The sequence below is a fragment of the Sceloporus undulatus genome, chromosome 3 (assembly GCF_019175285.1).
Source record: "Sceloporus undulatus isolate JIND9_A2432 ecotype Alabama chromosome 3, SceUnd_v1.1, whole genome shotgun sequence".
NCBI lineage: Eukaryota > Metazoa > Chordata > Lepidosauria > Squamata > Phrynosomatidae > Sceloporus > Sceloporus undulatus.
In genome coordinates, this window is record NC_056524.1 from 227,534,248 (window position 1) to 227,549,827 (window position 15,580).

Here is a 15,580-nt window from a genome sequence, read left to right on the forward strand (position 1 = left end):
GAATTCCATAGCAAAGACCCAGACAGAGTTAAATGGGGAGGGAAAGCTCAACAACCTGAAGCACACATTTACATGCATCACACACACATGAGGACAAAAGGTTGACAAGCTGCCAAAAAATGGGAATTGGGATTGACAGCATAGAGACTCTTCTTTTCTAAACCGGTTTTTTATTTTTTTTATTTTTTTTTTAAAGAGCTGCAAATTGCTCTGGGGCTCTGCCCTTGCCCAGTCCCCTCACTAGAACTTGCTTTCCTCGCTTGAAGGGACTCCGTTGGAGCTCTCATTCCCTCAAGAGGGAACCCACAAAATAGCTCCTTATTTGGAGCACCACACAAAAGCAAGCAAACAAACTCCCAAATTCCACAAGCAAAGAGCCAGACCTCTTCCCCCTTGCTCTTCTTAACTGGTCCACTCTCTTTCCCTCTCTTTCTTTCTCTCTCTTTCTCTCCTTTCCTCTTCTCTCCCTTGTCCCAAACTTTCTCTCCTTTTTTTCCTTCCTTCCCCTCCCTATCTTCTTTCCCCCCTCAACACACACACCCTTCCTCACTGCAGTCGCTCGCCTGCCTACCCTGCCTGTCATTCTAATCAGCCAATCAGGAGACGAAGGAATAATAGAGAACAATGGAAAATGTTCTAGGGAACGGTTTCAAAGAAAAAGAGGAATTGCCTGTGGTAGGTTAAAAATGCGTTTTCCAATATACGTTCCGTTTACTCAATACGTATATAATATTTCCAGGAACGTTCCCATCATTTTATGATGCAGAACATTCTGAAGAATGATATCGAATAATCTCCAATGCAAACGAGAGAAAGAAGAAAAGCTGTAGCTGGCCTCACTTTTCTAGGTGTTAAAAACAGCTTTAAGGCTATTGCCAACTCAGGCCTGCTGAGAAGAGTCAATTGTAACAGGAGGTGGACTTGAAGGGAGCAGAAAAGTCTTATTGCACTTAATTTCCTGTGGAAAAGTCCATGATTTGCAAAAGTTCAAAGTCTTTTCAGGCAGCAGAGAGCTTTCTTTTCTTTCTTCTGTGGAGAATTTGCTGGACCAGCAGGGGTTTGCACTTTCTCTCCCTGTGATTATGTTGATGAAGCGAGAGGGCTCTTCTTTTCAGGAAGGCTGATTGGCGCTTTGGATTGATGCCTAAACAATTCCGATTTGACACTATTTAGTGCCATGGCTCAGTGTGTATGAAGAATATACATTGAGATATTTAAGTGTCAACCAGAGCAAGAGAATCCCCAGAATTCCATAGCATTTGAAACATGGCTATTCAAAGTGTATCAAAACCAGATTATTTCTGCATGCAGATTCCACACTATGAAACTCTGATCAACATTGCAGATTATTTTCTGCAAGTTGTGACTAATTACAAAACACTTACAGTCTAGTGTAATATATAAAAATTGACAGAAGCAAATATGTGCAACATAATCATTTATGCATTAGCATTCCCATTAGCAGTTATGTTTTGTCGTGTGTGCCCCCCCCCCCACCTCTTCAGTGTGGTCAATAGTTAGTCGTTTGTCCGGTGCCATCTTAGATATAAGATTCAATAATCATGCAAAGTCGATCTTTGACGGCAATGCCGTGCCGTGGCGCTTATCTCCTTAGCGGTCTATTTCTCCTTGTCGCACCTTTAGTGTCGCCGTATGATTGGATTGTGGAGCAGTCTAATAAGATCTAATCTTAGGGCTAATGATGTTGAGTGATAAGATTTATATGAGTACAATGTTTGGCACGATGAGAGCAGCATTGACCTTAGCACGTTCTACAGCATTTTTTGTACAAATATTCACATTTCTCTATTTCGCTATTCGTATCCTCCACGTCTTGGTGTTTTGTACTTTGATCCCCGTCGTCGTGTCTCCCAGCTGAGCCCGTGCCCTTCCCCTTTCTCCCCCCCCCTCCCTCTTCCCCCTAAAATTTGCTCCTTCCGGTTCCCTTTTTCGTTCTTACTCCATTTGACAAGTTGATTTCATAAATTAGGGACTTTCTAATAATTATTGCATGTATGATATGGGACGAACATGGTGGAATGTAAAATACGTTCCTCCCCCACCAGAAGAACACAGGCAAGCTGGTACCGGACGAACTCTTTTTCAAAATTCTTGCGCCTCCTAAATTCAACCCATACATAGATAAGCAACAGTCTATCCGTTTTTTAGGGATTATTGTTATGTGCTCCTGGCAGCTAGCTATCTCTGGCAGCCTTAATCATTCATAATTTCCAGAATTTTTTCAAGTACAGTCCCATATAAAATATGTTACAAGTTATTGAAGCATGTTTGATTTCATACATGATGACTAAGCCCTCTCTGTCCAAGAATAGATGGAATTTAGGCATCGCCTTAACAGAAATAAACGGTTTTAACCTGCTTTAACCATTATTGCTCCCTTGCTAAGGAATCATGGTATTTGTAGTTTGTTGTGCATCAGAGCTCTCTGAAAAAAGAAGGCTACATATCCAGTGGGTACCCCCCCTGGATACGAACTTACCCACGTTACGAAAATTTACAGGATACGAAAAAATCCCATAGGAATAATTGTTCGGGTACGAAGGTTTTTTCGGGTTTTACGCACAATTTTTTGGTGCTTTCGGCGGGGCATTCACACGAAAAATCGCGGTCTTTTCTCCATTAGCCGCCTATGGGTTTTCGGTTGCGCAGGCTTTTCGGGGTTCCGAAAGGGGGCGGAACGAATTAATTTCGTAACCGAGGGAAGCGCCCTGTATCAGAAAATGACAAATCCCAGAGTCTGAGAACTTTATCGCCACGGCCCTGGACCTGATGAAAATGGGAGAATGGATATGTTGAGAACTGGATGGTGGCATAGAACACTGTTACTACACGGGAGAATGCTTCTGCCGCTGCTACTCACGTTCTAATCGCCGTTCGAATGTGTTCCCAGGAGGTGATTTTCAGGACACTTCTACAAGTTGTTCCTGAAAATCGCCCCCTCTGGGAGGACATCTGGAATGTGATGGGAATGACTGGGTAGCGCGGGTGACAGCTTCTCCTGTGTCGGGTAAACAGCGTTCTATGCTGCGTCGCATTTCTCATCACATCCCTTTTAGAACACTGACAGACCCATTCCAGGACCTGTGCAATAAAAGTTCTTAGTTAAAGAGTGATTAACTCAACTGCACAAAACCCTCATTTTCATGCACTAATTCTGTAGTGCAGATGCAGTTGATTGGCCCTCATCTCACCCATTACTGCCTCCAGGCATTGAAACAGCACCTGGGGACCACGCCAAACTAAATAGAAAGCAACGAAACTTACAGCTTGACACTCCTCCCAGATGACCTCTCTCTGTTGTTTTGTATAGATACTGAAGAATAAGAGGAAAAATAATAGAACCTTGTGGGACACCATGCCATAAAATGCCACAGGTTAGAGATAATTTAAGAATAGAAACCCGATTTCATCAAAGACCTTGTGTCCAATGTATCATGGCTGATACTTCTTGTCTCCAGGAAAGACCGTACAGCATAGAAGGGAAAGTAGTGACATTCCAAATAGCATTAGCCTTTACCCTTAAGGCATTAGTTTTCACCAACACTTTTTAATATAGTCAATTAGGGAGCACATTTTGTCTCACTAATATTCAAGAATTTATTTTGTCAATTACAGATGGATATACATGAAAAGGTTTGTATCACCAAGACTTTGAACCAAATATTACTGCTTTAGTTCATCATCTAGTACTGCACAGAAAGAAATTTCAGATAATATTCGGAAGTAGAAAAAACTGTATTTTTCATACTAACTGCACAAACCCTAATTCCCATGCAAATAGGGCTTACATGTCATATAGATATCCAGAAACTGAGAGGAAACGAATTTTATTGAAGAATAGTGGGTATGCTAAGAAACCATTTTCAGAGTGCAGTTCTGAGACGAAAGGTCACACAGTTCTGAATAAAGACTAAAACCATTTAAGGTGTATGACAGTTTAGTTTGAAGTTTGCTCAGAGTTGTGGGGAAGAAAATAACTTTTGAAATAGCTGTTTTGAACGATGGAAAGAACATAAAAGAAAATTGTATTAAACAGCATATTAAAAATACAGAAATATTATCCAGGAAACCACATGGCTATCATGATGTATCAACTCTGCAAGTATTGCTGTGAGTTCGCTCTAAGATTACTGTGAATGGGTCTGTCACTTTGGTTTTCTAAAGTGACATCTCATGGGTGAATATTAAAGATGTGAAAGGGAAGGTTGCAAATTTCAGGAATAAATGTATCCCCCCCCCCCATGGGAAGACATTCAGTTTTTTCCAGTGGAAACATTTTAAAAGGTGAGAAACTATAGAAAATCTTCCCAAAATGCTTTCTCTTTTGGAATGAATGGATGGTGTTTTTTTTTAGCTTTAAAAAAATACATAGGAACTGTATATTATGTTAATGTATGTAAGACAAAACTATTAGAACGGAGCATTTAAATTACTGTAATTTGTGGAACTTTACAGTACTAAAATTCATGCACCTAATGGATTATTATTATTATATTTATTATTATTTATTATTATTATTAACCTTTATTTATAAGCGTTGTAAATTTACACAGCGCTGTAACATGCAATATCTTTTTAGTTAGACGGTTCCTGCCCTCAGGCTTACAATCTATAAAAAGACATGACACAGAAGGAGAAGGAGTGGTGACGGGAAAGGGTAAGAGGTCCAGCAGTTCCTCTCTACCTTCTGATGCCTGGACCAAGGCAGATGGACTGAAGGAGTGAGGGCTTGGATTCAAATGGAAGGTTAATCATTAATCCAGGGAAAAATACATACTCACAAGTAGATAATAACATATACACATAGCAATCAGGAAATGGTGATAAACAGTCAACAACAGAACATCATAGTAAGCGAAATTATCATGCCTGGAAGGCTTCTCGGAAAGGATGGTTTTCAACTCCGTTTTGAAAAGCTGGTTAAAAAGTGATGGCTTTGCTTTGAGGAAGAAGTTCAGGAGTGATGGGCAGCAAGTGAAAAGGGGCGAATCCGTCTGTGGGCAGAGGAAATCCTGGGCTGGGACAGGAACCCTTGACTACCAGAAGGGGTCCTGGTGGGAGGTGAGGAGAAAGAAGAGGTCTGATAAGTAAGAGGGGCAGTCCATGGAGGGCTTTGAATGTCGACAGCAGGGCTTATACTGAATGCGGAAAGGGAGAAGGAGCCAGTGAAGGGATGCCAACACAGGAGAGATGTGGTAAGAGCGGTGGGTGGAAGTGGAAAGTGATAATGCATGCAGCTGAATGTGGACAGAGATTAAAGGACAGAGGTGAGAAAAGAGGAAAGCCCAACCCAGGAGGACATTACAGTAATAAGTCGTGAGATCACTTAGGGCATGGACCAGGATCTTGCAGTAGAGGCGAGAGAGTATGGTCTGGATTTTGGCAATATTGTACAAAAAGAATCTACAAGCCTTGGCTGTGTCCGGATCTGAGGGATACACGACAAGAGAAGAGTCAAAGATAAAGCCAAGACTGCGGCTTGCTGGACTGGTTGAATGGAAATGTTGTCCACAGAGACAGAAAAATCTTCCTGAAGATGTTGCCCTCTTCATGGAAGGAGCCCAGAAATAAAATTCATTTGCTTGTGGATTACTATTTCATATGATGATATATTATTCTGTATGTTGGAGACTGAGTAACAACAACAAACAACAACCTTTATTTATAATGCCCCTTTTACCTTTTTCTATATGTAAAGGAATTGTAATTTTCATTTGTAGATGGTTTTACAATAGTTCTACATACTACACAGTTCCAATCCTTAAAACAAATAAAATGGAAGAAACACCCTGTTCAACTTAAATATGCTGTGTAATATATACAATGACAAACAACTGTTGAAGAGCATTTTTAGTGCTGAATTAAGTTTTATATCCAAATGTGATCCTAGCCTAGCAATTCTGACTTTTATGAGACTGCTTCTGTACAATTAAAACACTTTGTTTTGTTACAATGAAGGTATCGCATGGGGGAAAACGTTCCCCATGTTCTAACGAGCACAAAACTCCTTTCAGAAGCTCTCTAACTGGACAACTGTAAGGACCAAGTTGGATGAGGCATATCCTTTGTCTGGGATGCTTCAAGGTATCAGGAAACCTAAGCAATGTCCTTCCCTTGATCTGCACTGTACTCATCAAATTGCCAAATTGTCTAAATTGTAACCACTATACTGATGACACACAACTCTTAACTTTTCTTTCCATCCATTCCAAGGAAACAGTTTCGTTATTTAATATGTGTCTGCAGTCACTAATGAACTGTATGAAGGTGAAATAAATGAAAACTTACTGGTAATTAAAGCCTGTACAGACTGGCATTTGTTCTTGCCTGGGCTCCGAACTAGGGTTGCCAGAGGGTTGAGTGTTTTACCTGTTCCAAGCCCTTCTTGCAACACCAACCAGATGGTGCACACCATTATGACATTGCTCATCCACAGCATCCAAAAGGCACTGCACATGAGGGGCATCATAAGGCCATGTTGCACCCCTTATGGCGCCCCTGTAGTGCTGGGAATGGGAAGCTGCGTTTCACAATCCTTTTCAAGTGGGTTGGGGGCACATGTCCAGTTGCCACCTCCCCAATCCAGCACTTCCAAGGGTGGCACAGTGCCACGCCTGTTGGGCTGTCTGTCCAGCCCCTTAGAAAAGACGAAAGTGCTCCGATTAGTCAGAAAGCAATCAGTGAATAGGGATTTAATAAACCCTGAAATCTTAGGTTCACAGCTAGGGTTTACACCTGGACTTGAAATTGGGCCTGGATCCCAGAATTTTAGCTGACACCAGGAGTGCATTTACAGAGTTTAAAACTTGTATGCTAGCTGCACTCATTCCTGAGAAGTCATAGATCTGGCTATTGGATTTGCTGAATCCCATTTAGACTACTGTAATACACTGTACCTGGGGCTGTTTAGAAGCATCAACAGGTAACAAAATGTTGTGGACATGTTGTGGACTGGAGCTGGTTACAGCTGTTACATTCTAAGGTAGAATCCAAAATCTGTTTTTGACTTTTAAAGACCTTCCTACACGCTTGGATACAACTATCTGAAAGACAATATCTCTTATATTAAAACTGCTCAAGTTTTAAGATCTTCAGTCCACCACTTTCACATGTAAATGCATTATAGTGGAGTGGAGACCAGGGACAGACATTATATGTTATTGGTATTGGTGAGAATACAATTCAAATTCAAAATCTTTTTGTTATGAAATGAAGTAGCAAGTCAGTTATATGCTTCTGAGGAAGCAGACTGAAGCCTACTAAAGTCATGCTCCCAATTACTTTATTCAGTTAGTCTCAAAGGTGCTGCTACAAAAAATCTCTCTATATACTGATTCTACAGACTAACACAGTACTGTATATCTTTTGAACACTTTAAACTTATGGGTTTGGAGAGGAGGGAGAGCTTCTCAAGGCCAGTTCCCAGGCTGTGCAATTACCTTCCCATGGCTGTTTCCTCCTCAGTTTCTGCCAGCAGGTGAAGTTTTTTCATTCATGCAAGAGTTTGAATTTTATTTATGGAGCCGTAGTGTGAGTGTAGAACCAGCATGGTGTAGTGATTTGAATGTTTGACTACAACTTTGGAGACCTGGGTTTGATTCTGTGCTCAAGCATAAAACCCAACTGGGTTGACTTGGGAAAGTCACACTCTCTCAGCCTAGAGGATGGCAATGACAAATTCCCTCTGAAGAAACTTGCCAAGAAAAACCCCATGATAGCTTAGGGTTTCTGTAAGTAAAAATGACTAGGTGCACAATAACAGCAGTGTGAAGTGGTATGCTATATTTTTATCTTTTACTGGTAATTATGTTTTAAATTTATTTATAACTGTTTTAAAGAATTTTAAATGGTTAATCCACTTCTGAATAGTGCATGTGTTACCGAGAAGAAAATGTTTCCTTAAATAAATAATCAATATTTCACCGTTTTGTCTTTGGATTTTGGAGATATTCCTCCCCCAGTTTAGCCTTTAAAGGGACCTGGAAGACAGATGTAAGAATAAATGTAATATTATTGGTAGTAGTATTCCAAAATGTAATTGCAGTTCTTTTTATAGCTAACCTTTGGTCCGAAAGAAAATAATTGCATAAATATCTCTTCTAATTTAAAAGAAACCATCATGAACAAATTGGGGGGGAAATGCTAATGAAATCCCTTTACATTCTTTGTAGTGAACAAACATAAGCCATGGATTGAAACATCTTATCATGGAGTTATTACGGAAAACAATGACACTGTAATTCTGGATCCTCCACTGGTTGCTTTGGATAAAGATGCCCCTGTTCCATATGCTGGTAAGAAATCATATTTTCTAAACATCTGTAAGGTTTTTTTTATTTGTATACCTGTGTAAATATCATGATAACACATCACTCAAGTTCTATACTTCGGTGTAGCATTTGCAAAATCATCTAATTTGCAACCTTGCTCCATAGACTTTGCAATAAGGCATATTTTAGACTACCTGCACATTTATTATTGACAAGAAAATTGTCTTCAATTAATGCTATTCAGGGTGTTTATTTATTTATTGGTTTGTGAAACTAATGCAAATTGAGAATTTGCTTTCTGTACACTGTCAGTTATGATTGCCTATAGTTTCATTTGTTGGCAGACAGTTTGCAAACTACCTAAGGAATGTTTTACTGTCATTTACATGATGGTTAATAGTGATTACAATTTGTTTTAATTGGCTGAATCTGGAGAGGAAATTTTCATTGATTTCTGGTAAGACTGTGTATAATAGACATCTGTCAGCAGGAGTTTTTTTTTTTTTTACTATTTTAGTCAGTGTTCTCATCCAGTGAGTCACATTATAAACAACTTCAACAGAAAATTACTGCTTCTTGATTTCAATTACCTTTTTTGCTTTCTTTCTTTTTGCGTTAAAAGACATTAGAAAAACAGTTCAAAAATTGTATTTATTGTACAATTTTTAAATTAGCATTGAAGATGGGATTGTGTGCAGTTTAGCTTGGGGATCTATGTTGCTTTTAACTTTCAATTATTAGGGTATCTTTTCAAAATAATCTTCTAATAGCACTGTTTACTACAATTGATGTATTATAGATTCCAAACTAATGTCATGCCAACGCTTGATTCCCGCTTCGGTGAAACTTACTTCCTCTTTAAGAATGTTACCAATTGGCACTAGAGGCTTTCCAAGCCCACTGGGGCAGATTTTTGGGGTGTGTGGGAGTACAGCAAGGGAAAAGATTGATCTTCCTTCTTTTCAACTGGAAGTTTAGATAGCAGACCCAGTCCTTTTGGATTCTGGCCATAGTGCTTATTCATTTTTCTCCCCTGTGGTGTGTTGTATATAATAGATCTATGTGCTATATAGCTCAGTAGAAGCTTTATCACAGTAGGGATGGCATGGTTAGTTCCCTTGTAATTCACAAATTTTGTCTGACAATAATTTTATCATATAAATGGTACCATTACCTACTGTGTTTGTAGTACTCACTGGAGATCTGTGATGGAGATATCAGGAGCAGCCACCACACATGGCTACAAAATGGCAATGGCAGTATAATCCATGGCTTGGAAGTTACCTTCGGGGGAGGGCATGGAACTGCTGTTGCAGACAACATTATGCTTCACAAGGGCCAAGTTGGATTCCATCCTATTTGCTTATTTTATTGAATATTGTTTTAAAAAAACATAATTAATTCTAAATAAATGTAAATGCATCTACTATAGGAACAGTTTATTTTAGAGAGAAAATATGATAGTAGAAATTACTTAATGCAGTGTCCTTGTGTTCAAATTGTTGTTGCTGTTGTGTGTTGCTGTTTTGCACATATCTATCTATCTATCTATCTATCTATCTATCTATCTATCTATCTATCATTATTTGTCTGAGAGTTGGTGATTCATAAGAATGGTGATGGTCTGATAAACACATGGGGGGTTGTATAGAAGATATTGTTAGTTTTTAACTCCCATTGTCCCCACTCTTATTTTCTTGTAATGTTTCTATTCCTATTTGAATTTCTTTCCATTGACTTATTGCGGTGCTTTATAATGATTAAATTCTAACTTCACTTTATTGTTCTCTCTCCCCACCTCCAGTTAATTGATGAGGCCACTTAAGCTCAATTGTGTTCTGAATTTCACCATCTCCTCTATTGATTCTATGCTGGATATCATAATATAGTATTAGAGTAAAAATTATAAGTATTTTTCTGATATAAATAAATGAAGCATATTGATTTTTTAAAATTGATTTTTGTCACAACCACTTTTTATGTGACTACAGAATGTACCTGTTCTGGAAGTATGCCCCATAGCTTTAACAGACATGGGCATGTATTAGCTAGGTGCCATGCTGGCATCTTGAATGACATGCAAACAGAGGGGAGTGGCATTTACCTTGTCTCTATTTAGTATGACTGTTGGCTGAAAAGGATATGTAGCCACACATGTTGATAGAAGGGGGCATGGGTCCAATTGACAACATTTGTGCAAGAACTTGTGTGGGTAGAACAGGAGGAAGAGTTCCTACCTACCTACCTACTATCTTGTTTTAAATATTTTCATATCCAGAGATCTCAGAGTGGCATCCAGTAAAACGAACTGCAGAATTTTAAGCTACTATACATAAGAAAAATGAAGCTTATAAACATGTTAATCAAGTCAACATGTTAAAAATACAAATTAAAACAGTTTAAACAATTCAAAAACATGTACATGCAAGGCTTCTTACAAAACAAATAAACCCCCAAAGCTTTAGTAAACAATCATGCTTTCACTTGATGCCATAATACCAACCTTGGCACCAGTCGGGCCTCTGAAGAAGGGAGGTTCATACCTGGGGATTTTTGAAAGTGTCTGCCCCCCCCCCCAATGGCAATGAATGTTGCTGTTACTGACTTTGAAGAGAGAGAGGACCTCTGGCTTTCACACCCCCACCTTCTCTGCTTGCAGTTGTTGTAGATGTATACTGACCACTGGCTAATAGGACTGGGGAGGAATTTTGCTCACTTTCAGCTGGCCTTACCACTGTAGAGCTTTTACCTTGTTTGCAGAAGAAATTGTATAAACAATGTGTTATCTGCATTGCTTTGTCATGATTTTTCATTTGAGGTTCTGGAGGCATTGGGCCAGATTCATTTGGAAGGACCCATACTGAATCTGAGGTGAGGGGCAAAATTCAACCTAAAGGCCATCCATACTGCCGCAATGATTCAGTTTGATTCTGCTTTAACTGCCATGGCTCAATGCTATGGATTTCTGGGATTTGTAGTTTGTTGGGGCACCAGTGCTCTCTGACAGAAAAGGTTAAATGGCTCACAAAACTACAAATCCTAGAATTTCATAGCATAGAGCCATAGCAGTTAAAGTAGTGTCAAACTGAATTAGAGCTTCAGTGCAGATGCAGCCCTAGCTAGAATGGGAAAGCTTTTTGTTTTGTTTTTTTAATTCAGCAGTCTCAAGAAAAGTGGCATTTTCTCAAGTCTTGAAACTTGTTGTGAAAAGAGATGTGTGAGAATTCACACATTTGTGAAGCTTATAGATAATTTCAGAAATAAAAGATCCAAAAACGAATGGATGCACTTCAAAAAGGTGAAGAGCTAAAAATTCTAACACTTATATATACAGTACAATTTCTCTCTCTCTCTCTCTCTCTCTCTCTCTCACACACACACACACACACAATATGTATATGTAATTATTCATTTTCACATGTGAAGATGAAATAGCCCAGGATTTATATCCTACCACAGACAGCCAAATAGACAAATAAAGGGGCCCAAGAAAAAAAAAATCAAACCTGAAATCTCACTAGACGTCAAAATAAGTAAACCTCAAGCTAACATACTTTGGGGTATTCACACCATAGAACTAAGAGGAACATTGCATTACATATGGATTGACTCAATAATGGAAGCCACAACCCAGAGTTTCCAAGATCTGAGCAGGTCTGCTAAACAGTATCTTTTTAAGGTCTCATTCTTAGGATCATCCTACACTAAAGCCAATACATAACAAGGATAATCAAACTCAGACTTCAAAACATTGCACAATAAAACAGTAACATTAATATCATAATTATAAGTATTAAAACCCCACTGTAATAATGCAGAAGCATTATACAAATTTTAAAATCATGGGTAACCTGGCATCTAAAGGCTTACAAGGAAGGCACCAGATACATCTGCTGAGGGAGGACATTCCAAAACCAGTTTGCTATCATGGAAGGAACTCTATGAATTTTCTCACACCAGCCTGCTATCCCACCACAATCACACTAGTTTAAGAATAGAAGCATATAGGTTTGGCATCATTATTTATTACACTTCCTACCATGATAGTGCTATGGTGAACCATAATCAAATGATCTGTTTTCCACACTGCCAAATGCCACCTTCCAGAAGGAAAGGTGGGAAAGAGGGATTGTGGCTGCCAACTGCCTCTCAATCTGGCTGCTATGTGAATTTGCATACAGCAGCCATCTGCAGGAGGCAGTTAGCAGATAAAATCACTCCCATTCCCACCTCATGAACCACATAGTTGCTGCATGTACTTGCACACAGCAGCCCTGTAGAAATGGTCATGGCTATCAACTACTTCCTGAAGTCGGCTGCTGTGTGCATGTTCACACAGCATCCAGCTCTGGGAATTGGTTGGTGGCCACTATCACTGTAAAGGAAAACTGCAGCATGTAATGGAATAGCAGCAAAATGCAGTAATGGAATAGCAGCAGAATCTATTGACAGATTTTGTTATCAATGAAAAGGTTTGCAACAGTAATAAATGGAATGCAAGGCAGCAGCAGGATGGACATAATGTTGTGTGATAAGTACCACTCAAAGACACTCTTATCATGTTAAAATTCTGCTTTTTAGCATCATGTGGTAAAGTCCATCATACCTTTACTCCAAGTTCCTTGGCTTTTTAGCCTTTTGTGATGAAGTCCACAATGTCCTTACTCCAAGTTCCTTCCTTATCAGCTGTATGCCCATCTGATAAGGAAGGAACTTGTACCAAGGGCAATAACAGAGAATCTTAAGAATGGGGCAAACTGGTGTGGAAAGAGGTACTCCTCCATGTATGTGATCCTAAGCTGTTTGGGGCTTTATAGGTTAGTATGAGAAAAAGGATAAGGATGTAAGCAGAAGAGGGCTTGTAAAATAGATGAGACATCTGGCTTTAGATGTAATAATAATAATAATAATAATATAATTTATTTATAGCCTGCCTCTCCCTGAAGGATTGAGGCAGGTAACAATCATAAAATCACAACAACAAAGGAGTTTATCACACACCTTCAGTTCCGCTACACTCCTGTCACCCCAACGTCACCAAACTGCAATGAGAACCTCATGGTGGGATCGCTCCTGGTGCTTCCGTTTTCGTCATGGAAGCATTTACATAATTGTTAGGAAAAGTGTCCTTTTTTAGTAATGGATCAAATCATTAATAAAGGGCCCTAACAATTTTCCTAACAATTATGCAAACACTTCCATGGCGAAAACAGAAGCATTCCACCTTAATAGTGCCAGGCACGATCCTACCAGGAGGCTCTCAGCACAGATTGGTGACATTGAGGCAACAGGAGCATAGCGGAACTGAGGGTGTGTAATAAACTCCATAGTTAACATAATCCTTAATCCCCAATTAAAAACTATGAAACATCATAAAACACAATCAAAATTACTAAAATTAATCTAAAATTAACACTCATTAAAATGAGGCAATTGTGGGGAAAATGAAGTGACCACAGTTATGTGACAATGGGGGAGCCTGTTTATCAATTTGAGAATGCTCACTGGAAGAGATCCACCTTAACAGTCTTCTTGAAGGCATCAAGAGTTTTAATGTGATGGATCTCCTCTGGCAGGTTATTCCAAAGTTTAATAGCGGTCAATGAAAAGGTCCTCTGGGTAACTACAGCAAGCCTGGTTTTCTTTGGCTGTAGGGCTTTAAAGGTTATTACCACCACCTTGTAGTGTGCCCAGAAGCTGATTAGCAGCCAGTGAAGGGTTTTTAAAATAGGTATTGTGGTGTCTGCTGTTGGAATCCAATCTTGTAAGAATCCAAACAAAGTCCAATCTTCATGTAAAAGTGATATGTTTATTCATCCATGAGCTACTGAGCACATCCAGTCCCAGGAGAGTGAGATGAGAAAGACAGAACAACCAATTCCCCCTCCAACCCTCTTAATAGTATATATATACTGCAGCTGATATCACTAAGGGGTGTGTCTTAAAGGTACCTTACATCACAGGTGTTATATGGTTGAATTTGGATTTGCCAGTGACCAGTCTGGCTGCCATGTTTTGGACTAATTGAAGCTTCCAAACTTGGCACAAGGGTAGCCCCACATAGAGCGCATTGCAGAAGTCCAATCAAGAGGTTACCAGAGCGTGTACCACTGTTTCTAGGTCTCCTGGAATTTGAACTGATGAAAAATCCAAATAGATATACAGTGGGCCCTTCCCTTACATGGGGGATCCGTTCTGGACCCTTCCCCCTGTGTAAGGGGAAAACGTGTATGCTTGAGTCCCTTTAGAAGTAATGGGGCTTGTGCCCATGGCATGCCACAGGGCACGCGCCCCATTACTTCTTCCGGTGCAGCATCCAGCATCTGCTGAAAGCTGCATAAGGTGCGCCTGCATATGACGTGGGCACATTGCATTAGATTGCAAGCTGGGAAATACTTTAAAGGTACCAGACCTTGTTTTATCATGGAAGCTAAGCAGGGTCAGCTCTGGCTAGTACTTGTATGGATACTAGATGCTTTAGTGCAGAGGAAGGAACAGACAAAACCACCTCTGTGTATTTACCTAAAAATCCCTTATGGAATTACCATAAACTGACTGGTGACTTGAAGGCACATAACACACACAGCGCGCACGCACACACATACACTGAAGTAAAACTGTTTTCTTTGTCTCTTCAATTAATTACTTAGAAGACCCTAAACTCTAGTTTTATGCAACAGGAAGAGAATATATCTTCTTTCTCTTTCCATTTTCCCTACACAATGTATCATTTTATACTATATACTATTTTAGTTGTAAATATTTAGATATTTGCTTTTAAAAACTGTTCATTTAAAAATATACATTCTCACTATATATTCATTAAAAAAGCATACATGCAACATCTGCTTTTGTCAATAAGATGTAAAAGTTCTTGATATGTTGTCAACTGTCCTTCAAAAGAGTTGCTGCAATAACTGGATAGTTTATCATCAGTTTATTGTTTCTGTTCCTTCTTTATAATAGCTGCAAAAACCTCCTGACATTTATATAAGTGAAAAGCTGTGCATGTAATTGTTATAAAATGTAATATGAATGGGTACACAATGAAGAAAACAGCAAAATGTGTTCCACCAAAGTGAGATTTTTGTTCTTGTTATCTCATTTATAAACAGAAGAGGGAATTGGGTTGTATGGAACATGTAGGTGTTAACATTCAGCTGACCAGCTGAAGCACAAATAGGGGAATGTCTGATATAGTTTTGTTGGGTGGTCTGTTGTTGTTGTTTTTTATGGTAAGGAAGAGTGACAGATAATTATCAGGGGTGTTTTTTTAAAAAAAAACTAAG

At 39.2% G+C, this 15,580-nt stretch overlaps 1 protein-coding gene across 1 annotated transcript in view; it reads left to right on the plus strand.

Annotated features, from left to right (window-relative positions):
* CLSTN2 (calsyntenin 2) overlaps positions 1 to 15,580 on the plus strand; it is a 492,893-nt gene that overhangs the window by 204,114 nt on the left and 273,199 nt on the right. The window contains exon 2 of the mRNA XM_042456041.1: positions 8,193 to 8,315. Within this exon, the coding sequence (XP_042311975.1) occupies positions 8,193 to 8,315 (123 nt within the window). The remainder of the gene's footprint in view (positions 1 to 8,192; positions 8,316 to 15,580) is intronic.